The sequence below is a fragment of the Vulpes vulpes genome, chromosome 7, assembly GCF_048418805.1.
Source record: "Vulpes vulpes isolate BD-2025 chromosome 7, VulVul3, whole genome shotgun sequence".
In the NCBI taxonomy this organism is placed as follows: domain Eukaryota; kingdom Metazoa; phylum Chordata; class Mammalia; order Carnivora; family Canidae; genus Vulpes; species Vulpes vulpes.
Window position 1 is genome coordinate 83,334,380 of NC_132786.1, and position 25,358 is coordinate 83,359,737.

The following is a 25,358-nucleotide window of genomic DNA, read 5'->3' on the forward strand; positions in this document are numbered from 1 at the left end:
TCCAATGTGAATCCTTTGCTCATTGCTAGGTTATCCGCAGTTGGTTACACAAACCTTTTCATGGGTCCCCATCTGCAAGCTTTGGAAAGGACTGCCATGCCTTACTTGGTTTTGGGTTGTCAGAGTTTAGCATAGTCAACTATTTCAAGCTTTAACATTTGTTACTGGAGCTTTAAGCTCAATGAACTGCTATTTAGTTTTTAAAAGCATTTGAAACCTGAAAAGTTTAAAACGTATTCTGCTAAAACTCGCTATTTATTTCTAAGTTACTTTACTCACCATAATTATATTCATTTTACATTAGGTAAAAAGAAAAACAGCTGTGATAGCGATAGTGATTCATTTCCAAGAAAGCAGTCCAAGATTGGTGTTTTTATTATTTTTATTTGCTACCAATATTTTTATTGTAAGAAATACAAAAGGTATGACAAATATACAAACCATTGTCATGTTGCTTCAATTTAGCTTGTGCATAAGTGAAAACAATGAACTGGACAGTGACATTTCAACACTAATTCTTAAAAAACAATGATTTCCATTATCCAACAATAAATACCTAAATTTGCATTCTAGCACCCAGTAAGACATCCAGTTTCCAAAGGATTTGTGATCTGCAACCCTCTGAATCGTCTGACATGCTATCTTTGCCACTGCAACAAAGTCAACATTGGTAGTTGTCGCTCTCCCAAGGAGTCCCAGAGCGAGCGTGCTAGAACGGCTGCCCCTGACCTCGGGCAGTTCAGGTCAGAGCATCTTTAACTTGAGCTACTTTTTAAAACAGATTGCTACTGACGGGGGATTTAATGTAAATTTTGGTAGTCCTTGGATTACATATTTTACAAGATACAAATAACCTACTTTTCTAATTTCCTCTTCCGGTGGGAAGAGTCTAGATAAACTGACCTGTATTTTCATCTACCTAAAGGGAAAGAAGCAAGATCATTTAGCTCAGGGTGCTATGAAGGGGGTAACTTTGCAGTTAAGCTTTTTTTTTTTTTTAATTCTTTTTCTTCCCCCCGTACAGAGCTTTCTGTACAGCGTGGAGGGATGGTCACTAGAGTGAGAGAGCCCTTCCCATTCTGCTCCTGTCTACACCCACGGCCATTTTTCTTTGGGGGCTAAATGATCTGGCACTTAGGAAGGCCTCTGCTTTCAGAGAGCTGCACTGCACCCCCATTTTTTTTGAGGGGGCACAGGGTTTGGCACTCTGTGAGAAAGGATAGTCAGATGAACCTGACAGGCCAGGGTGGTAATCTCAAGCTGTGTATGGAGAAAAGAGCAGAAGCAACATCTACTACCAAGCCATCTGCCAACGTTCTTATAAGACTGTGTTCCAGGCAGTGATTTTCCACACTGCTTCTTTGACCTGCTCAACCCAAAGCACCAAAATAGCATTCTGTAGCAATTCGAGCAAACGGAATGAGAGTAATTTTGCACCTTTAAGGAACATGCACCCTTGTATGTCTGTACCCTGATATTAAAATAGCAGAATGAATTTCAAGTATGAAGAAATACAGTAAAACTATGGCCTGTGGATGGATAGAAAACAGTAGCCTGGAATGTGGTTTTTAGGCTTGTTTAGTTTTTCTCTTTGTACCACAGCCGAAAATTGAATGCTCCGTAGAAAGACTTGGTTTTAAAATCAAGATGCACACGAACAGGCTAGAGGGCATTTGTGATTGGTGTTGTGGGCACACTCTGTGCCCAGCCAAAGGTCAAGTAGAAGTGGCGGCCAAGCCTGAGCAGGCACACCTGTGATGCCTACAGCATCTCTCTCACCTGGCCCCAACAGCCAAAGGGCGGCCAGGAGGATAAAGAGCACCACGCAGACGGGCCTGGATGGAGACAGGATACAGAGGATGGGAGGACATTGGTGATCTCGGCTGGTTCACACAGCCTAGATTAGTATCTGACATGCACACGCACAGTCTCTACATCTCCAGAACCGTGATTTCAAACACAGAAACCAACAAGTCAAATGTCCAAGTTAAGATTTTTTTTCTACGTTTAACACATTTTCTATTATAAGAGTAAGTCCCAAAAACAAACGAACGAAAAAGCTTACTGGGTATGACAGCCTTGCTGAAAACCTAGAATAAAGTTTTAACTAAGCCCTATGGGAATGCAGAAACACTACACTAATACATTCTACAGTGAGAACATGCATTTACACATCTCTGACATGAAAATCCCATAAAACCCTCTAGTTCTAATTTGCACTCTATGGGAACCAATATTGTGCTTTTCTTAACACATACTGTTCTTCTATACCAAACACTTGCCAATTAGCCTTCAGATCAAAACCTAAAATACCAGAAATGCAACAAGCTTCTGAGGTGTTGGGAACTGTTGGTTGTTAAAAGCCATTGTTGAGTACTGTACATGCAATCTTTGTTTTTATTACCAGATTGAATTGCTTCTGTACAAAACTCAGTTGCTTGAAGCACAGAAACTTGAATTTCTCCATCTCACACATTCTGGAAGCCCCAAGGCACAAGCTGACAGTTTGCTTCTACAGAAAACTCTCACCCTGTTCTTGCAACAGTACGACCTGTTCCCACTACTGCACATGACACCTATGAAGGCACGAGATCGCAGGAAGGAAGCTTCTTCTCAAGGCCAGAAAGAGGAGGCGCCACCCAGGCACCTGTCTCTGCCTGGCATCTACTCTGGCGGCCGTCTGGCGGAGTTCCTAAATTAAGGCAGATTCTGATGCTTTTCTATCTGGTTTTAATTTTTGCTGTATTTTCACACTATACTATATGCATACTTGACAAAAGAACTACAAAGTCCTTTGCTTTAATTCCTTTAGGTAATGATAAAACACCTAGACACAAAAATACTACACCTACAGACTTAAATTCTACCCATCATGTTAAAATGCATGCAGCTTATCTGGGGGCTTAGTCTAATTTTAATTTACTTAGCTACATCAAGACCATGATAATAAACACTAAATGCAAATCCTAATGCCATCTTCTTTCAGTTGTACTTTCACAGGACTAGTGTGATTCAGAAATAAATAACATACATGAATAACAATAGAAATAATTTATGCAAGTGTAGAACAACTTGAAATAGAAATTCCCCAACTTGTTAAGTGCTGATTCTAGGGGTAGTTGCTATTCATTCCATGTACTAACTAATATATTTATTACTGGTCATAGTAAAACACATGAATACAAAACTAAGTGAGGCATTGTAATATTCACGTGTAGCTGTTGCAAACACAGGACCAAAATGAGAAGCTATGTAATGTAGTTGGGGGGCAGTTCAAGAAATGTATTACTGCTGGGATCTATTTTCATTATTCAGAGACTTCGAGGTTAAATTAGGAGTTGCTGGTGATCACAGAAATATTGCTAGCTAATACATATTATTGCATTTCAAAAAACCTAAGATTAGAATCTTTCAAGTTAAGGGTACCACGGGTATCTTCAGGACTGTAACCTAAGCATGCCAATGGAATTTGGCCAGAAACCACAGAGCTTTAGAAATTAAATTACTGTGTGTGGCTCTATGCTTGCTCATTACTGCTACAGTCATAGTTCTTTATAGCAATATGTACAGTTATGTGCCCCCTTAATTAAGGAAACCTATACTTGACAATCCAAACTCCTAAAGTAGAGAAAGGGTTATTTGCTTGATGAAACAATTCACACAAAAGATCCTCTAAACAGGAAAATCTCCTACTCCGGGAGATAATTTGCTTGCATATCTTTAACTATTTGACAAAGAAAAAAAAAAAAAAAAAGAAAAGGAAGAAATTAGAAACTAAAGAGGTGCTTTCGCCGAAGCGGAAAATAAATTTCAAAATTTTCAAAACAAAACTTTTCCACACGTATCTTCTGCCATCATATATGTAGAATGATAGAAAATAAAAAAATAAAAAATCTTTCCTGTAATTATACATCTTCTCTTTAAAAAAAAAAAAAAAAAAGCTGAGCTTAGAGCTTGAGAGATGCCTGGTAGACGCTTCATACAGAGCAGCATCTCTTTATACCCGAACTTTCAAAGAATTGTGTTGTACTTATTTATGCACAGAAGACACCCGTTTGCTTCTAGGGACGTTTGGCTTCCTAAGATCGCAGAACAGATGCCTCTGAGACAGCAGCAGGGCACGGGACCTCGGACAGGTGAGCGGCGGGGGGCCCCAGGCGGCCCCGCCCCGGGTTTTCAGACCGGCCCAACGGGCAACCAACGCGAGGTCCGAATTCGGCCTTCCATTTAGGGGCTTAGCTGGAACCTCCTACGGTGGGGTTTTTGGCCGAGGGACGAGGCCGGGCTCCCCGGGAGCCCCCGCCGCCCCTGGAGCGCGCGGTACCTGCAGCAGCAGGTCGTGGGGAGACTCGCCCGCCGGCTACTCTGCGGGAAGCCAAGCGGCTGCCGTTGGCTTCTGCCACTCAGGAGGGGTAAGCTGCCTTCTGCGGGGCCGAGCTAACGGAACGGAAAGTACTGCGCTGGCCTTCCTCCTCAATTCTGCAACACCTAGCAAAGGGACTTCTGAAATTAACTAAAATCATCTCGGGGTGGGGGTGGGGGTGGGGGGGGCAGTGAGTCTCTGAGCAGACCTGCGAACTAAAACACAGGAGTGTATGGAGATATAGAGAGCTGCCAAAGAACGTCCCAAGTGGAGAAATTAAAGATTTATGCAAATATGCTCCTCCTGGATTATTATGCTCATAGGCTGGGAGAGGATTTTTTTTTTAAAATTAGAGTTTCTTGTGAATTTACACTTGTGATCACACAATGTAAAAAAAAAATATTACCGGGTCTTTTAGAATTTAAGGGCTCTGTTTTTTGGCATGGCAGTTCTTCAGAAAAAAATAGTTTTGTCTCCTTAAACACCAATGTTACTTATGCTACTCATCTGATTTTTAAATGAGGATTTACAATTTTAATCAATGTCTAAAGGCCATCATGGGAGGAAATGTGAAAAGAGCAAACAGAGGCATAGGTATTTTGGCTGAGGCCACTTGGAGGAGTTTTTACACTCCTAACAAAACTATCCCAGTCACAGATGCGTGTTGCCTTTTAACGAGTAAGCCTGTCCATCTTTGTAGCTTCTGCACCTGCAACAGTAAGGTAATTAGGGACCTCAAAAAAAAAATGCTTCTTGAAAAATACCATGCCTTGGCTTGGCTTTCTGTATGCACTTAAATGATCAAAATGGGTGTATTCTTCATTCTCAAGAAGAACTTACTTGCAGACAATTGTTCAGAACCTAGCTAACAGCTAAAATATTGAGGTTCCAGAATGTTATGAAGATTATTAATCATTCTAACAAACAAGGGCTAAGCAAGAGTAGAATATATACAGAAAAATAAAGTTAGAACCAAGTCTTCAGAAGTACCTCTTTAGCCTTGCTCAGATTGTTCCCCTACCACCTCCCCCCCAAAAGTGCCACCTTGTGGAGTATAATGGAATAAAACAAGAATGAAACAGGACAGTGTGAATTTTAAAACGGACATTTGCAAGAAAAATCGTCTCCCTTTCCTACCCTATAACCTTCAAATTACTGTAAAAACATTTATGTAGATGCTTGAAAAAAGCCTGTATTAATTTTCAAGAGGCTTTTGTTTTCCTTTTAAAGGCCAGAGCACCAGTATCAAGGAAACATAAATATGTCAATGGAAGTTCATTCATTTATCTAAACTCCCCGGGAATACTAAGAAATACAAAACATTTTGAAAAGCTGATTCGTACTTCATTAAAACCAACAGAAACTAATTGAGAAAAAGGAAAACAGTGAAAAATCAGACTCCTCCTTTTCCATTTCTGTTGTATACAAACATCAGATGGTAGAAAAGGCCAAAGGAATATGTTGGTTTATTTTCTGAAAAAGTACAAGTTAGAAATGCTTGAGATATAGGTATGTAACACAACTAGGTTGAAAATTGCATTGATAAGTGAAAATGCTATTGTGCTTTTGAGGAAAACACCACTATTCAATAATCTGGGGGCTTACATTGCTCAACAGGTTTTTGGTAGCCTCAAGAAGTGTTTCCATGGTGGAGAAGGAGCATGTAGCTATGTTTCTAATATCTGAATGTATTGAATGCACATGATTTGGGCTTCACAATTTTCCAAAAAATTCTGGTGGCACAGGAAATATGTGCCTTTTAAAAACGTATTATTATTTCTCTTTACAGTGAACATTCTTAGGCTTGCATAATGAGTGTAGCTTCATGTAGCTGCTTCCTCTCATGAAATAAGAAAGGAATACAGATGGTTTAGTGTGCTCAGGCCACCCTTTGAAATGGCAACTGCTTGGAACAGCTTTTCCATAAAACATATTTTTGAATGTACCAACTTCAGTTGCAAGGTGACTTTAATATAGATTCTTACAATATATTTGTTAATAAATATATATCCTTCAAAATATATCTAACTTTGAAACTATCCTTCTTTGAAATACCTTCATTTTCCTCCTGAATTTTCTCTATCCGTTGTCCACTGTTTTAGGACTTTTAAAAGGTTTAGAAATCACACCACATCTTTATTTTTATAAAATACACTGTTTCTATGTGTCACAATGTAAAAATGCATTCTTTTGAATTCTACCAATACCTAAGGATTTCTAATGTCTCAACATTTTCTTTCCAAGGTAAATATTCTATAGTTTCTGTACCAACATAATTAAGTAATTACAGTGGCTTATTAACTTAATGTTATTCTTTCCTAGACCCAACTATGCAACAAAAGCCTGCTTTTGAAAAATGTGAGACACTCTCTCTTGTACTTATCATAAAAACAGTCCAGTTGTCATTTAAAAGAAGTGATTCTTTGAAGAGAAGAATTTTAATATTTAGTTTGTGCTATTAGGAAGCTTACATGATTTTAATTTTCATAATGGAATGAGGATTGCCATTATTGACTTTAATAGACACCACTTTTTAAGAGAAGCAGCTATAGTTAAAAGCTCAACTTTAATACATAATTTAAAGTTCAAAATGTTTGGTACTATTTAGGATTTTTTCATTGGGATGGATAGTACCGCATTCTGGAGTCAAATGATAAACCTCCAGGAAAGAGGTACAAATTTTCTTTAAGATATCCCACGTGTTCTGAAATTTTCCTTTTTACTTAAAACAAAGAAGATGAAATTCTATGCTTAGGTAAATACTTTGAGCTATTTTTAGTAACACACATTGGGCTAAATGAAAAGTGTGCTGTTCTAGTGTGTGATTCCTGAGAGAAAATCATGAGAACACAGAGGGATGAAATGGCTCGGAGCTCCTGTCCAAAACAGGTTCTTTGCTTCTTGGATTTCTATCTACTTTAAAGGAGAGACAAAGCGGGAGGCGCCAACACACCGGGTTCTTACAAGCTCTTGGAAATTCTGTTTTTAAGGTTATAAAATTGGGGCCTTTTTACCTTTGACATGATAGCTTATGATGCTGAAATGGACAGGTTTCTCTTTTATTCATAATAGGGATGGTTAGAACTCTACTCCGCACAACAGTTTCCAAAATGCCTGGGCCACCAGAACAGCTATCATATAGAAACTATCAGGCACATTCCAGGACCAGTCCTCAGTAAGAAATGCAAACGTGATTTTCAATCTGACATCATATTTTTACCGCTTATAGCTGCTTCAGTATAATCCTGGGGCAGTATGACTTTTTCAGCTAACCACTGCTTGGCTTTTGGCAAAAATGTTTGAAACCATACGTCACAGAAGAATAAGCTGTATTCAGTAAACTCCTATGTGGCTATATGCTTCCAAGTTCGCTAATGGCAAGGGTGCTTGTGTGGGATCTGAATTTCAGAACTGGTGAGCCCAGATTTAAAAGACATAAAGCAAGAGGGGAATCACTCAACTCCAAGAACCACAGATGGAAGATCTGGGGTCAGACTCCTAAGTTCAGAGAGGCCGAGGTGCCCTCCTCCTGCTGCCTCTCCAAGGATAATTTGCCAAGTATCCAATGCTGAAATGTTTGTGCTTTAAGTTTTCTTCATAAACACTACTGATAAATGAACCTAAAGCATATGCTAGAAATAAAGTGGAGCGCTCCACTTGTTTAAAATTCTCAAGAATGCTGAAAAATTCCAGTTTAGAACAGCTGCATTTTTCTTGAGAGAACTTATGAAAAACTTAAAAAAAGCAAGAATGCAAGTTATGTCCACTCTAACCATGGATACTAACTAAAAAGCACATGATGAATCAGTGCAGTGAGTTTAAAAATTCAATTTCTAGGCCCCAGCAAAAATGTCTTTGTATTTTGACCCCTGATCAAAGTTAAGGCAGTATATTCACTGTTCCAGGGGAGACATTGCCCCAAATGCTCTGGATTCATTATATCTCAAGCATTTACAGTGATGACAAAACATAATCAACGTTGTCAACAATGAAGAAAAGCGCTACGCATTCTAATGGCCCATCTTCTCATTCCTATCTGGCTTTAGACAAATCTTCTTGCTCTTCAAGTTACTGGGTTAGGAAAATGTTAAACAATATATATATTAAAAAAAGAGTAATTCCCAACCCAAAAAGCTTGCAAGGAGAAAAGTCTCCTAATTTTTCTCTTGTTCAAGATGGTAGTATAGAGTATTGAGCTGTGAAGGATTCAGTAAGGCTCGACAATATATAAACAGCATCTGGAACATTTTCTACTGAGGGAGGCAATGTTCATTCTTTGAAAACCCTAACTCTAAACATGGTCTAACTCTTGCATGCACTGAAAATATGAGTCAGAGAGCAAAGACAGCTAAATTTCCAAAAAGATACTTAATCTCTGTGTCTTCGAGCACTGACCACATATAAGGCAGAGATGACATGGAATATAAAGAATAGTAGAGAAAACGGCAAGAGACAAAAATAAAGCTGTTCACAATGCCCAGGTCAGGCTGGCTCTGCAGAGAGCAGGAGTATGCACAAGGCACTAGAAACAAGCAGAGCCTTGGGATGGAGAAAAGATAATTTTATAGAGTAAAATATATATTTCTAAAAAATAGTTAAAGATATTCCCCTCTGATTCTACACTGACAACATATTCTAAGAAATCATAAAACACTAAGTAACAGTTTAAAGTAATCTATGTGCTGGTGATAGAGAAGAACCAGTCCTCTACTCACTGCTTAGGTAACAACAATGAATGCTAGGTAGGAAGATCACATCAGAGCAAGAACATTCAGGACCCTGTTAGGATCACACAACTGGAGCCATAAACCACAATCTGACTATTTACAAAAGGTTCATTGAAAGAAAGCAAGAAAGAGGTGCATGGGAAAAGCTTAAGCAGTCTGTTATTAGTTATTTAATGGTAGTAATGTATATTAGAGGCCCTGGGGGATAGATAAGATGGATACTTTGCAAACAAGGCAGTGCATGGTAGAAAAAGTACAGTGTAATAGAGAAAAGTTAAATGGTATTCCTGTCTCTAGTCAGAACTACTATCCAAATCAGAACAGGAAACAGTTTCTGACAAATTCCTAAAATCAAAACCAAAATAAAGTAACAACAAAACCTAAAAAGGAAATAGATTTTAAATCAGGAAATAAAGGCTTTCTCTAAATTTTTTTTTGACAATTTTACCTATTTGAGGTGTACTCCCTAAATCTATAGCAAGTAAGAAAAAGCTTATAGGGTATCTTTTAAAAGAAACAATAAAGCATATAATACAGGTTAAAATGGACTTATAAGGAGTAAATTCAGCTTTTTGAAGAGTAAACAGAATGCTATGCTTTAAAAGACATGTCTCTTAAAAGACACTAGCCTTTTTTTCCTTTTGTTGTGTGTATAAAACTTCATCTAGATAGCAAATCTTTTACTGCTAGCAAATTTACTACTTTTGGCCATAAAAGAGATTCTGAGGACATTGGTTCAACTTTCTAATTCGAGAAGCCCATTCTGGTAAATCACCTTTAGTCAACAGACACCAGTTATTTATAGGTCACTTTGAGTCTTTAAAATTCAATTATTCTTCTTGTTTATAGAAAGTAACACTTTAAGAGCTCAAGAATCACACACACACACACACACACACACACACACAGACACACACACTCTCGCTCAAAAGTACCGAATCAGGCTCGGGCAGCTGCAGTGAGATTACATCATAACTCAGCTGTGCCTGGATTGCTCACTTCACACTGGCAGCATTCAAGGTTAGAAAAATGAAATGGCAGCACAATTGGTCAGCAGCTTCTCTTCTTCTGGAATTTTTCCAGGTTCTTGAAACAAACAAACAGACAGACAAACAAACAATGAACATAAAGCTGCAATCATTCTTGCATTGATTTCAAAACAGTAAACTGGGCGGTTTCCATGGAGAAGCAGAGCCCGTCCAGAAGATGGCCACTAGAAGGTCCCCAGCCAGTGATCCTCAGCAGCTCTGCCAGGGCTTACTCAAGGGTGGGGGTGGGGGGGATGGCATCAGCCCCCACGGGTGTTCTTCAGGTGATCAGCTCAAGGTGGCAGTTGGGACCTCAGGCTGTGTTCATCTCTGAGCTGTTCTGGCTGGGCGGCAGATGGGAATCCAAGTTTTCCTTGCACCTCTCCAGGTCATGGAAGTATGGGTGAGACAGGGCACTGTAGGCAGATATTCTTTTGGCTGGATTAAATGTTAAGCACTTCTGTGATAAAGAAAAAAATAATCGATTGACTTAAAACATGTCCATTTAAAGAATGTGTTTACAAGTTATGGATTAATTCACTGTCGTGAATTGGGGTTCTACAATGAGAATGAATGTCTACTCAGGAGACACTAGGGGGCGCCTGGGTGGCTCAGTCGGTTGAGTGGCCAACTCTTGGCTTTCAGCTCAGGTCATGATCTGGGTGGTGAGACTGAGCCCCAGCCTGAGGCTTCGTGCTCTGTGGGGAGTCTGCTTGAGATTCTTTCTCTCCCTCTGCCCCTCCCCTGCTCACCCTGTCTCTCTCTCTCAAATAAATATATGAATCTTCTAAAAAAAAGGGATGCCTGGGTGGCTCAGAGGTTGAGCATCTGCCTTTGGCTCAGGGCTTGATCCTGGGGGCCTGGGCCTCCCCACAGGGAACTTGCTCCCCCCTCTGCCTATGTCTCTGCCTCTCTCTCTCTGTATCTCTCATGCATAAATTAATAAAATCTTTAAAAAAATTTTTTTTTTTTAGAGATTCTATTTATTTATTCAGGAGACACACACACACACACACACACACAGAGAGAGAGACACACACACACACACACACACACACACACACACACAGGCAGAGGGAGAAGCAGGCTCCATGCAGGGAGCCCGACATGGGACTCCATCCCGGGTCTCCAGGATCAGGCCCTGGACTGAAGGTGGCACTAAACCGCTGAGCTACCCGGGCTGCCCTAAAAAAAAAAAATCTTAAAAAAAAAAAAAAAAAAGGGAAACTAAACAAAATGCAGACAATAGCCACCTTATGTATGTCCTCAATGTATAAACTGCTCTTCAGGAAGAGGCAACAGCTTTCGAGTGGCCTGTGGACTGTTAGCTCCCCGGGCTTTCTATTCAACTCATACTATGTCCTTTAAAATATATATATATATATTTTTTTAAGATTTTATTTATTCATTCATGAGAGACAGAGAGGCAGAGACTTAGCAGAGGGAGAAGCAGGTCCCCCACAAGGAGCCCGACTCAGGACTCGATCCCAGACCCTGGGATCATGACCTGAGCTGAAGGCAGATGTTCAACCACTGAGCCACCCAGGAGCTGCTAAAAGGTATTGTTACTGCAGCATGTATACAACCTTATTTAGGTAGTGATTTTTCTAATGCTAGCAAACTTTGTGCTATAGTCAGAGATGTCACCTGAACTTTTTATTCTTCCTCAATGTTTACTGGTGAGTCGGGAATGGAAGGGGGTAAACGGCTCATGACTATGTGATAGAAATAGTTTCTGACATCAGGATTTCTAACATCAAAACCCAAACAAAATAACAACAGAAGAAACAAAAAAAGGAAAAACACTTTATGCCAGGAAATAAAGGTTTTCTCTACTAAGGAGGTGGCAAGTTAAGGGTTAAAACCCAGGTGCTGCAGATCTGGATCTGCCAGCAAGCCCAGCAAGCCGTGCACCCTGCCCCCCGGGGCTGCACTGTCTGCAGGGAGCGACACCTTCCTTAGTCAAGTCTCGGTGCTGGTGCCATATCGGCAGCAGCAACGTCCATCAGGTTCAGTTCAGGTACTGAACTCTCCAGCAGGCTGTCAATTCCAGTGCAGGTGGAAGGTGAGAGGGGGTGAAGGTGAACCTCTGGAGCAGCCGTCTCTGCTCCCCAAGTGCCCATTCATCATCAATTATGCAGAATGCTTCCCTAATCCTAGTTCCATTTCCACTCTGCCCCCAGGTAATCCTGTTCCTCACATCTGCCTCCTGTCCTTCCACCAACACCTCCACAGTGCCTAGCAGGTGGCAAGCACGAGTGAAGGATGACTAAGACCCCCCATTGCCCAGGAACACACAAGTAGCAGAGAAGCTCCTCCAGCCCCTCCATACTTGTGATGCAGTCCCCACTGAAGTGAGCCGGAGATTGGAAATGTCTATCAGTTTCAGCCCTCTCTGTAATCAAAAGATGGCACATACCACAGTTATGCTGACCTCTTCTATTTAACCTGGGTCTTTGCCCTCAAGGGGCTCAGAGTCACAGTCAGGTCCTATCTGGATTAGGATGCCCTCTAACATTTTGTAGGATGCTACGGACCTAGAAAAACACTCATGAGTAGAAAATTCTATATTTTCTATAAACTTCCAAGCCAATGTTTGGGTCCCCTGAAACTTTATTTCTCCTGAACTCCCCACCAGGCCTTGGATGTCATTGGATGCCAGTCTCTCATAGTGTCTGTCTCCTGAAAACCAAAGAACCAAAGGGCTAGCATAGGAAAGAGATGGTTGGTAGAATGGTCCTACTGTCTCTAATAGCAATAAACATCTTGAAAAAGCTTTGCATGGGCTGTATTTTCTCAGCACAGAAGAGCAGGGGCAAAATCCTTGAGCCTGGTCTGTCTTCCTTGAGTCCAGGAAGGAGAAAATTAGGTAGTGACATTAGAAAAAGAAGCGGTCAGTTTAATCTCCAGGACATAGGAACGAAGAAAAAAAAAAGTTGTGGGAATACGCTCAGGATAGAGACATGTCCCTAGGGGACTGTCTGGGAGGAAGCCTGTCCCCACAGTTATCCTGATGGCTTAGAGATGGGAAGTGGGTGGAGAGAAGGAGAAATCCTTAGCCTAACGTGGAAGTGTGTGAGAATCTCAGGTTGGAAATCTTAATACCTTATATATCATATAGAAATATTGTTAGAGATGGTGGCTAAGCTCTATCATTGCTCTACTTCAACTGAGCAATTGGATGACTTTAGAAATAATTCAAAATCTTATTTAAGAATATTGTTTCTCTGAGAAAATCTAATTTACTTGCCAAATAACGGACTGATAAAATGAGCTTTTGGAATTGCTATTTAGTCCAGAGTTGTATACTGTGACGGATTGGATCATTTTTCACCACATATCCTCCTTCTTCCCATCCCTGCCTTCACAGGAGTATTCCTTCCACTATTAGAGTTGGCCTTGGCCACAGAACTTGCTTTGGTCAATGGAATGTGAGGAGAAGCAGCAGGGTGCCTCTTCCAAGCCTCTGCCAGACCATGGGGCCATTGTGTTTATGCTTGCCCTTCTAGGGGCATCCACCTTCTATTGTGAGAAAAACATGCTCCAGGGAGCCAAAGTCCCTCTTGTTCTGGGTCCCAGAATGAGACACATGGAAAACACTTGTACTTGACCTATAGGCTGCAGGGAAGCTGTCTCTGCCAATCTGCAGAGCCATGAGCAAGAAATAAACGTTTACTGATGTATGCTAGTGAGACTTTTGGGTTTGTAATGTAGCAAAAATAGCCTAATCCAAGGAATACCCTCCCCTCTCCAAATATGTACCCTAGGCTCTGAAAACAGCAGAAAATTCTCAAACTTTTTTCAGCAAGAGCATTACATTTGGAATAAGTACTCAGCTTCTCAAGTTAACCAGAATGAAGGGGATAAAACTTATAAAGATGGGTAGGTTTCAGTTGCTAAAAATAATTTTTCCCCTGAATTGTCTTATTATTGTGCACTAGTATGTACGTGTAAGAGCATTTATAAATGTCAGTGTACATATCTGCACATACATGGCTGAGGCATTATAGTGTCAGCCTTTTCTTTGAGATAAAACAAAGGACAATTCTTGAAGTGCTCAACCATTTAAGTGATGTTTCTTAAATAAAACAACTTTCTGAAATACCTTTCACTTTTCATCCTTCCTAAATAATTTGGAATAGAGGCGACAAGTACTGCTGGGGTTTCAGATGCCTGGCTGGGACCGCACAGCTCTCTTTCTTTTGTTTTATAGTTCTATCTTGTGTACCTCTAGCAGGAAATAGTGAGAACTTGATGGGGGTTCTGAGCTTTGAGGTGTTGGGGTGTCTTTTCCTTGAATGCCCATGGATTATTATGCTTTAATTTTCTTCCTCCAATCCTGATGTCTCTGGGTTTGCTTCTTATTCCTTTCCTTTGGTTTTTCTAATCTCTTTCTTGTCCACTCTCTTCCTTCTCTTCCTGGTAGTTTCCTTTCCTTCTTTGTTTTTTGCTCCTTCTCTAGTTTAGCGCTACTCTGTGGTCTGACTTTGAAGGCCATCACCACTAGTGGAAGACGCTGAATGAGCAAGGGGCCTTGTCTGCTATCTTTTCATTTTCAGCTCCTCTTGGTGATTTCTACTGATGTTGGATCTAGGAGATACTTTGAATTGTCTTTGGGTGTCCCAGTGGCTGTAGGAGTGGGATGCTTCACTATGAAAACTGTCATTGTGACTGCCTGTCCAGAATCTTCTTCTAAGAGAAGCATTCCATTCAATGTTCTTACTGAAAAGGAAAGCTGATGGTGGCCCTATTTTCATTAACATATCATCCCTCCCGTCTCCCAGCATAGCTGACTGGACCAAGAATGGTGATCAGGCCTGGGGCAGCAACTCATCACAGCTTGGCAAGAAGGTGAGGTAGATCAGCCACATTCTTCCTTTTAGGAATCTAATGTAGAAGATGCTAATAGAGCAAATGTTAGCAGTGGGGGTTGGAGCTGAAAGGATCCAAAAGTTAGCTGCAGTTCTGATAGTCAAGGGGCCAGCCACAATTAAGGGGAGCAGATAGTACTACTGAAAAGAAGCACTGAAGGGGAGAGGAAAGCAGAGCTGGCTGGGCTCTATGAGAGCACAAGCAGGGGGAGCAGAAGGCAGAGGGAGAGGGAGAAGCAGCTTTCCCAGTGAGCAGGGAGCCAGACCCGGGGCTCAATCCCAGGACCCTGGGATCATGACCTGAGCTGAAGGCAGATGCTCAACCAACTGAGCCATCTAGGCACTCCCTAAAGTATAATATTTCTACAAAAACCCCACAGACTCTTAGGTCTCTATCTGAAATTTAGAATACAAAATGGGAGCACTAGCTCATCTAGGTCCAGGAGCACTTTCTTGGCTAGATAGCAAAAGCTGTTGGTCAGTAGTTAAAGGATATACTCATTACTCATTGGGTTCTGAACACCAGGAGTAGCTCAATACGTACACTCCTCTATCTATTGTTCTGTCCTCTAAGTGTAGGGAATGATGTATAAGGCCAAGTATTACTAGAGTCAATCTCAGAATACAAGTCCTTATTTTCAGTGAGATATTTTATATATGCATGGCACATTCAATACTTATTGGAAGCATATGTCTAGATGAATTGAGAGGCTTCAAAGGCTGCATTCAAATGAATTTAAAAGATGGCAGATTGAAAGTGTGTGGATCAGATCCTTTCTCTGTGTAAAAGAAACGAAGACATTCCAGAATCAAAAGCCACCAACTGCTGCAGGTGTGGAAGTGAAAGCTGCAGATAGATTATGGCCTTTTGCCCCGTGTGGTTGTGGCACATGATGCTGAACCTGATGCTGTGCCTACCACCCAGCAGACCACCCAGTGGACAGGTCATGTCTTTCATCAGCACCATATGAACAACTTTGTACCACATGAACTTACCAGAAGGAGGTCTTTGCCTTGTTCATCAATGTCCGTCACAAACTTCTCAATCGGTTGAGGAGATTTTGAGTGGAAAGCCTGCCTGGGTAGGGCGACATCTCTAGGCCAGTCCTCTTCTCCTGGGAGTCCAATTACGCTACAAAAGAACCATGTGTGAACATACGCATTAGCTGCTGTGCTGAAGCTATTTTCCCACCAAGATCCGGAGGCAGGGGACACAGAGCCAAGGGAGCTCCTCGCTTGTATGATCGGCAGGATGCTCATCTCCATCCTACTGCAATATAGTGAACAGAGGCTAGAGGACGATCTCACAGAGTTGTGAAATTCACTGGGAAGACCTAAGAGATCACTCTGGTGGCAGATACTAAATGTATGAGATGATGCAGAAATAGGAAATATTATATTATTAGTAAGTCCTAACATACTGACAGAATAGGACCTATATATTCCAAGGAGGCCCACATGGGCATATATTTTCCTTTGTGCCCAAGAGTGCTTTTTGTGTTCTGATTTAACACTCTCATATTCACATGTTTTTATGATGCTCATCTAGCATGATTCATTAACACATAAATCTGGTTGCACTTTTGGTTAAAGAATAATTCCCCAAACAGCAATTACATACATTAGAATCAGACCAAAAAAGAGGCTAAAAGGTATGTTAATCTGCAGCAAATGGTTTTATAATTTATCAAATCAAATTAATTTAATTTATATATATTTTATATTATAAAACTTTTTTTTTTTTACTTTAAAATATTTTATTTATTTTAGAGATAGAGGGTGAGCAAGTGGCAGGGGAACAAAAGGAGAGGGCAAGCAGACTCTATGCTGAGCACAGAGCCGGACGCACAGACCTGAGCGTCCTGAGATCATGTCCTGAGCAGAAATCTAAAGCTGCCAGATGATTAACTGACCCACCCAAGCACGCTACAAAACTGTCTTAGGGTATTCCAAAGTGAGCAAACAATAAATACAGTATCATTTAGGTTTCCCCTAAAAATTATTCTGGGATCAGAAACGTGGAGAGAGGATCAAGTGATACAGAAACAGCACAGGCATTGTGTGCCAAATATATTCAAATACAAAACATAAATTAAAAAAAAAACAAACAGTGCAGGCTTTGGAAAAGACAGACCTGGGTTCAAATTCTGCACCTACCACTTACTGGTAGGTAAGGACATATTACTTAACTTCTGTGAGCCGCAGTGTCTTTATTTATTTAACAATCATGATTTACAGTAATAATTCATTATCATATGAGGAAAATAATGTTATTAATCTAAAATGTACAGGCAATGCATCACTACCACACTAAAAATATGAACTGTGTCCTATTGGTGTGTGACTTGAGGTTCTTCAGAAATATTAATAGGTCAGTGGCTTTCCACAACTTAGACACTCTGGAAATTAAAAAAAAAAAGACTTTCTTTCTTTTCTTCCTTCCTTCTTTTCTTCCTTCCTTCCTTCTTTTTTTTCTTTCTTTTCTTTCTTCTTTCTTTCTTTCTTTCTTTCTTTCTTTCTTTCTTTCTTTTCTTTCTTTCTTCCTTCCTTCCTTCTTTCTTTCCTTTTCTCTCTCTCTTTCTTTCTTCTTTCTTTCTTTCTTTCTTTCTTTCTTTCTTTCTTTCTTTCTTTCTTTCTTGCTTGCTTGCTTTCCTTCTTTCTTTTTCTTTCCCTCCCTTCCTTCCTCGCTTCCTTCCTTGTCTATCTCTCCCTTCCTTCCTTCGCTTCCTTCCCTCCCTCCCTCCCTCCTTTCTTCTTCTTCTTCTTCTTCTTCTTCTTCTTCTTCTTCTTCGAGAGAGAGAGAGAGAGAGAGAGAGAGAGAAAGAGAGAGAGAGGGCTCACTTGCACAGGAGGTTGGGGTTGGAGGAGAGATAAGCAGACTCTGTACTCAGCATGGAGCCTGATGGTAGGGGGCAGGGGGCAAGCCCATGACCCTGAGATCATGACCCATTGGAAACCAAGAGTGGACTGCTCAATGGACCGAATCACCCAAGTGTCCCTACACTATGGAAGTACCATTTAAAGTTTATAGAGGGATCCTGGGTGGCTCAGTGGTTGAGCATCTGCCTTCAGCTCAGGTCACAATCCTGGATCCTGGGATTGAGTCCCATACTGGGCTCCTCACAGGGAGCTTTCTTCTCCCTCTGCCTATGTCTTTGCCTCTCTCTGTGTCTCTCATGCATAAGTAAATAAAATCTTAAAAAAAAGTTTATGTATAGATAGTAAGTAGGTTTGAACAGGGGAAATCAGAGGATGCAAGAACTTGTATCTCACTTATAGACTCTGATTAACTCCAAACTAAAATGTTATAATTTAGTGGACAGAATATAATGGCTATTTAAATTGACTAGACTTTTTTTTCTTTTTAAGATTTTATTTTGAAGTCATCCTACACCCAATGTGGGGCCCGAACTTACAACCCTGGCAACAAGTCATATGTTCTACCAACTGAGCCAGCCAGGTGGCCCCCTGACCAAAATTCTTTTTTTAAAGATTTTAATTTTTTATTCATGAGAGACAGAGAGAGAGAGAGAGAAAGAGAGAGAGAGAGAGGCGGAGACACAGGCAGAGGGAGAAGCAGGGTCCATGCAGGGACCTGATGCAGGACTTGATCCCAGGACCCCAGGACCACACCCTGGGCCGAAGGCAGGTGCAAAACTGCTGAGCCACCCAGGGATCCCCCCAAATATTTCAATTACAGTTAGAAATGGTGCCAGCCTGCATTAGGGTCTTCTCCTTGGCCTGCACTCATTGGGACAAAGGTTGAGAAAATGTGTTCTCCTGAATGGATTTCCAGGTGTTAGAAGATGTGGTGAGGAATGTCACAGGTTCTCTGTAAGGCTTTGTTCCCCCTTCGCTTCCCTCAACAGAGCCCAGGTCCCACACTTCCCCTGAAACAGACACCTGGATCATAATTGCACCTGTCAAGGGGTGTCTGGGGAAAGACACTGAAATCCTACATCTGTTGGATATGCTAGGAGAGCCATGTTGTTGAGGCAAAGAAAGGCAGATTCATGGACATATTTACCAGAACAAGTGAGAGGAAATGACAACTTGGGCAATATACAAATTTGCTTAATAAAGCAAGATCTAGAATAAGAATAAAAAGAAAAAAGATACCACTATTAATTATTAAGACATAAATGTGTATGCTTGGAAAGAATGGGATAGGCAGAAGAAGAAAAAGAGAATGCTTATGAAAGAACTTTAATAATTTCCTTCATTTTTAGCTTCTTAGCCACTTTTATATCATTTTTTTGCATATCATCACTAGTCATCTAGAAATCAATTATAAAACACTTAGTAATAATTTCAAATCTTTTAAAAAATCTTTCTTAGAATATATTTATATTGAAATAAATCTGGTGATATGGGTAGCTGAATGCCAAAAGCAAAAAAGAGTATCTGTGTGTATATGTATGTGTGGTGTATAATTATACATATATGTGTACGTAGCTACCTATATAAATAACTTTCAAAAGTATTTAAAAATCTATCACCTCCTCTGATTCCATAATGATCTCATGAGATGTGTAGGTCAGTTGTTACTTCCTTTTTTATAGGCGCAGAAACGAAGGGATGAGGAGTGAAATCAACTGCCAAAGTCACACACAATGAGTTCAGCCACAGAGTGAGAGTGAACCCAGCTCTCCTTTATTCCAAATCCAATATTTTGTTTCCATTTAACTATGACTCTGTTTTGAAAAATGCTCTAAAATGTCACGAGCTAAATGCATTCAGTTTCACTTTCAAAGTACTTGCTGTTCTTTGAAAGTATAAATCTTTCTAAATACAGAAACATTTCTCCCCATAAGAGAATGTGAATATGGCTTTCCTAAAAAAGCTCCCCCAACCCCCCCCAAAATTTCACTTTAATATCTAGTATGAACTTTTATGGCCCATATATGAGTCTTGTGAAACTCTGATAGGTCCATTAAAAAGTGCTTACATCAAGTTTCAGTATTTGGACAGCTGAATATAAGCCTTAAAAGTTGACACTTGTAAAGACTGATGGCACAAAATAGACTGATGGCACAAAATAGACTAATGGCACAAAATCTATAAATGGCAGTAGGGACAGAAATCATTTTTCAAGTACTTCAGAAATGACACTAGGGTGCAGCATTGGCCCTTTTCTTTGTGTCAAAGTAACAAATGCAAAGTAAACAGAACATAATTTCAGTGTAAAAAGCCAGAAACCAAGAAGTGAATTCTAAAGGCATAAAACATATAGAACTTTAGGGCTTCTTTTGTGCTGGCAACCTGGGGTATCAGGCCTTTGCCAAAAGTGGAACTGGTTATCCCTTGGAAGCAAGTCAAACGTGTTTGCTGGAGGTTCTTTTGGGTCCATCTCACCGGCTTCAGATACTGAGGGGCACTAACAACGTTAACAAGTTTGCAGATCCTGGGTGGACAGAGTGCCCAGGTGACATCAACAGGGAAAAGGTGGTGATGGGTTTCAAGGGCTGGCAAGCTGTCTTCAGCCAAGATCACTATTCCTTCTAACATAGTCACTGGTATGTCTGACTGTCCCAGTTACTGCTTCAACAAGGTTTTCACTGCACACAGATTATATTCAACAGTAACGGGGAAGAACTGATGGGGGTTCATCATTGTATGAGCAAAGAAGTTGACACCTAGGAGCAAGAAAACAGGAGTTTTATCCTGAATCTGTCCATCTTCTGGAGAAGGGGGAGGAGGGGGAGGAGGAAGAAGAGGAGGAGGAGTGGCAGTCTCAGCAGCTGCCCTGGACCAGGGAAGGCCCCACACAATAAAACCAGCAAATATTTTTCAGGCCTTGAAGCCACGGGGTTCTGATTCCATGGTGGTACTAACAAGTTTAGTAGACAGCTTTCCAGTCACTAAAAGAACAAATTCAGGTTCCGGGTTTATTCCAACCGTCTTCAGTAGTCATGCTTGAGTAGAGAGTATCAATAAATTAATTATTTTCTTTAGGGGTAGTTTTCACCAGTTTGATGGACTGAAAATAACATAAAAATCACTGGGATTTTTATAAAATGTTACAGACCAATGATGAGGGCTATTTTTGGTGCTAGAACTCCCACTTTTTTCTTACTTCACTCCAATTCTGATGGGGCTTGGCAAATGCATCATGTATCCCAAGAGGATGCCATTCTTTATGCTCTGTGAGAGGAAAAGCCCCGTCTCAACATTCTAGAAACATGAAAGCATATATATGCCCACAGGCACAAACATGTAGATATGAATGCAACTCTGCAAATCATTAACAAGATAAGTGACAGACAATTAGAACCAAAGAATTTGAGCGCAAGAAAGGAGATCTTACAATTTACGTCTAACGCTTCATGACTCAGGAGAAGTTAAGGAACAAAAAGGTTAAGTGATTAATGATGAATTATAATCATAGCTGCCATTCTTTTTTTTTTTTTCATAGCTGCCATTCTTAAAGCATTCAGGCACTGTGTAAGTACTTTACGGGCATTTTAAATGACTTTCTCAAGATTGCAAAGTTATGTAGCAACAGACATACAATGAGAAGCTAGGATTCTCATTTCTTACTTCTAGTGCTCCAAAGAAAAATGGGTAGTGTAGCATACCATCCAAAACAAAACAATGCAAAACCAATCTAGATGACTCAATGGGGATAGTCAATGGGAACAGGAAGCCCAGTGGGCAAGGATGGGTTACCAGGCAACCAAACGCCGCACCTCTGATGGTGGATGCATATGAAATGGCCCCAAGCAGACAACACATCTGAATTACAGAATTTGAGCTCAGCCACGTGGAGAAGGAGGATCAGTGGAAAGAGCCACATGAGCAAACACACAAGCTTCCAGAGCAGACCGGTTACGCCACACGCCATGATGGGCTCTGCATAAAACAGCAGGTCTGCCATGGCCCCACTCACCATACACATAATAATAACACTGAGGCAGCAGCTTGGGGGAGGAAAGACAAGAGATCAACATTTTACATGAATGTCAGAGGAAACGCACTGCAAATGTTTTAATGCTATGAATGCCAATGTGAAATTACAATTACTACTTACTCCAAGATTTTTCCAAGTTGATCGACGTCTGAACTTCCACGAAAAAGAGGCCTATAAGAATAAAAAGATACATATTAAACAGGGAATATTCTCAGGTTACATTTCAATCATATTGGTCATTACCATTGTTTACAGGAAGCAAAACATTCTTGAAGGGTGAGACATCTTTCCTCTGGTCAATGAAAATTTTCCTTGCATTTGACTTCACGGGAAGGATCCCTCCTAGGTATCTGCTGGTACCTGGCTCTCGCGTCCTATCATCATTCTGGGTATCCTATTCACGCTCACTGCATATACAGGCCCTAGTTTCAAAGTTCTACCTAACTTTGTGATAGGGTGGAATGCATCACTGCCCTTGTCTGAACTGAGGGGTGCGTGGGCTTCTTTGAAACTGTTCTTGGTCAGATTCTTCTCTGAGCACCTTTCCCTCATCTCTCTGCTATCACAGGACTTCCTGCGGGCTCTCCGTCTTCCCATGGGTCCTGATGCTGCAGTGGCATACCTCTGGATCTATTTTTCTGATTTTATCACTTTCCCTTCTTACAATATTAGCCATCATTATGGGCTTCAGAGTTGATTATGAACACACAGCCTCTCAGTGTCTACACTGAGCATTTAACTGGCAATTAAATGAGCTCACTTGGTGACATTGTTGGCATTTTCCCAAGTGGATCAATACTCCTCAAGGGAAAGAACTTCTCCAGTTTGCTCCTGATTTCTGTCATAGTGCTTTACCTGAACAGGTGCTTGGTCAATAAATATTTAATATATTCCTATGGCACACATGTATATTTTTCCTAACCCCTTAATCAATGACTGGCAAACATATTTTTCAACAATAATGTGCCTTAGAAAATATTTATAGCCTATTACCAGGGATCATATTTTTATAATGTTATATATCAGTTATAAATATTATGCATCTATTTTAGAAAAGCCAAAAATGGAATCCTAACAGCTATTATTTCTAGAACCCTAATGTTGAATGTGACATAATGCCATGTGCTCCCCAAACATTATCTCATTTAATTCTCACAAAAATTTCAGGTACAAGGTAGTATTATTATTACTATTTTCTCATGAGCAAATAGGATTGGAGATGTTTTATGACTTACTTAAGGACAAATAACAAAATGCAGACTTAAAATTCAAACAAGGTCTGCCTTGCTCCAAAGCCTATCTGCTTCATTACTAAATTGTAATACCTTTTTTTTTTTGGTTACTAATGTTCTCTACATTCATAGATGGTCCCTACAGCTGAGCCTCTAGGGTGAAATGGCACAGAGACAGTGTGAAGAGCTCTTTATAGAGAACCTGTGTTTTCACAAGCAAGTGCCTATGGGATTCTGTACTTAAGACTGCTTTGCATATGTCCAAGGTGTCTTTAAATTCTTGCCCTGCTTTAACAAAGAACAAAGCAATTCACCAGACTGACTGAAGTTCTCTATTCTTTCCATAAACTTATTGTCTGATGGCTCTTCTACATTTTTTTAATTGTTTTTGTTTAAAGATTTTATTTTTAATGAATCTCTATACCCAACCTGGGGCTTGAACTTACAACCCTGAGATCAAGAGTCGTACACTCTACTGACTGAACCAGCTAGGTGTCCCTTAGTGAAGTTTTATTATTTTTTATTTTATTTTATTTTTATTTTTTAAAGATTTTTTATTTATTCATGTGAGACACAGAGAAAGAGAGAGAGAGGCAGAGACACAGGCAGAGGGAAAAGCGGGTCCATGCAGGGAGCCCGATGTGGGACTCGATCCCGGGGCTCCAGGATCATGTCCTGGGCCGAAGGCAGGCGCCAAACCATTGAGCCACCCAGGGATCCCCCATGAAGTTTTAAATTTTAATTCCAGTATTGTTGATATACAGTGTTAGACCCTTCTAGATTTTTACATTCCTCCCCCAGTGCAATTTTTTACAACTGTTTTGGTCACATCTTAATTGATATACCATTTTTTTTCCCCCTTCCAAAGTACAGAACTTGGGTTGCACAGAAAACAGTGCTCTTTCTTTTCAAACTCATTTTTCCTTAATGTTAAAAGCATGAAATTATATAACGAAGTATATCCAGCATTATGAGGTTTGGACAGACGCAAATCACCCATCTTTGTTTAGCAGGTATCTCAGATGGCTCGAGTGATGGGCATGTCAGGTCAGCAAGCACAGAGGGAACAGAGGGATCATGTTTAATCTGATGAGCTGGTTAAGCAGCTTTGTAAATATGCCAAGCCCCTCACCCTTCATGAAGAAGACTGGTATCCACAGTGAAATTATCTGAGGATCATGGAGCAGTTTAAAATCAACTGGCCATGGCCACTGGGAAACAAATAAAGCAGACTGACTTGAGTGGATCTTGTTCCCAGGCAAAAGCAGGAGACCATCTCTCTCTCCTGAGGTGGACACTGAGACCAGGGCCTGAGGAGGCTCAGCTGCAGCAGCAGCTCACATCCCTCACTGGTTTGGTTTTCAGCTACCTTTTTGTTTTTCTCCCATGGCAATATTGGAACTTTTTTTTTTTTTTTTTTTTTGCTAGCTCCACAGTGTGTTTAAGCAAGGGCTTGGATATTTTATCTTATTTTTGCTGCATGTTGTAGCAGAGGGCTTTTAAATCATGCAGTCTACCATACTTCCAGAACCTAGTCTTACCTCTATTGGCGGGACTTGGCTCACAGAATGAAATGACCCTTACATCCTTGACTTAGAATTAGCCCAGTAAATTGGCCTGCTTTAATGAGTTTAAGAAGCAGAAAGGTCTGAATCATAACCACTTCTCTGTGACCTGCTATGGGGAATACTAGAAACTTGGAAGCAACAATTCAGTGTATAGAATGTCAGAATGACATTTGCCCATAAGAAGACCTGGCATGTGACTATGAGGTCTATTAATTTGGCTTTATGACAGATATGGATTGGCATAAATTATATAGAACCACTAAGTCCTCACTGCATGCAATGAACTCCTATGAAATAGATCTCTGTGATGTAAAAACATAATCAGTTACAAGATAATGGAAATGAATCACATGAAAGGGGGTAACAGGCCTAATTGCAAATGATACTCCTAGTTGACCAAAAGGCTGGTCATGAATGTGACCAAATTCTTAGGACCATCCATTCAGTTTTGCGCTGACAATTCTCAAGTTTGTAGGAGCTGGTTTTGTGACAGAAGATGCTACGTTCATTAGAAGCATGGAGAGTTACAGTGGATTTAGAGGCAAGATGAAAGTTTTCATTATGATGAATTCTTGGGGTGCTATGATATAATATAGAAATGTAAGAATAAGATTGTTCAGTTATATGATACAATCTGTCTATGAATAAGGCTCCATGGT

General features: G+C 40.4%; 1 protein-coding gene across 2 annotated transcripts in view; it reads right to left on the bottom strand.

The window, feature by feature from the left end:
• Positions 1–364: 364 nt before the first annotated feature.
• The window catches only part of CDK6 (cyclin dependent kinase 6), a 239,795-nt gene continuing 214,801 nt past the window's right edge, over positions 365–25,358 (bottom strand). For both annotated transcript variants that reach the window (XM_072764270.1, XM_026003763.2), the window contains 3 exons: positions 22,020–22,070; positions 15,986–16,121; positions 365–10,578 (listed from right to left, as the gene is read on the bottom strand). In XM_072764270.1, the coding sequence (XP_072620371.1) occupies positions 10,432–10,578; positions 15,986–16,121; positions 22,020–22,070 (334 nt within the window). In that variant the 3' untranslated portion in view covers positions 365–10,431. The remainder of the gene's footprint in view (positions 10,579–15,985; positions 16,122–22,019; positions 22,071–25,358) is intronic.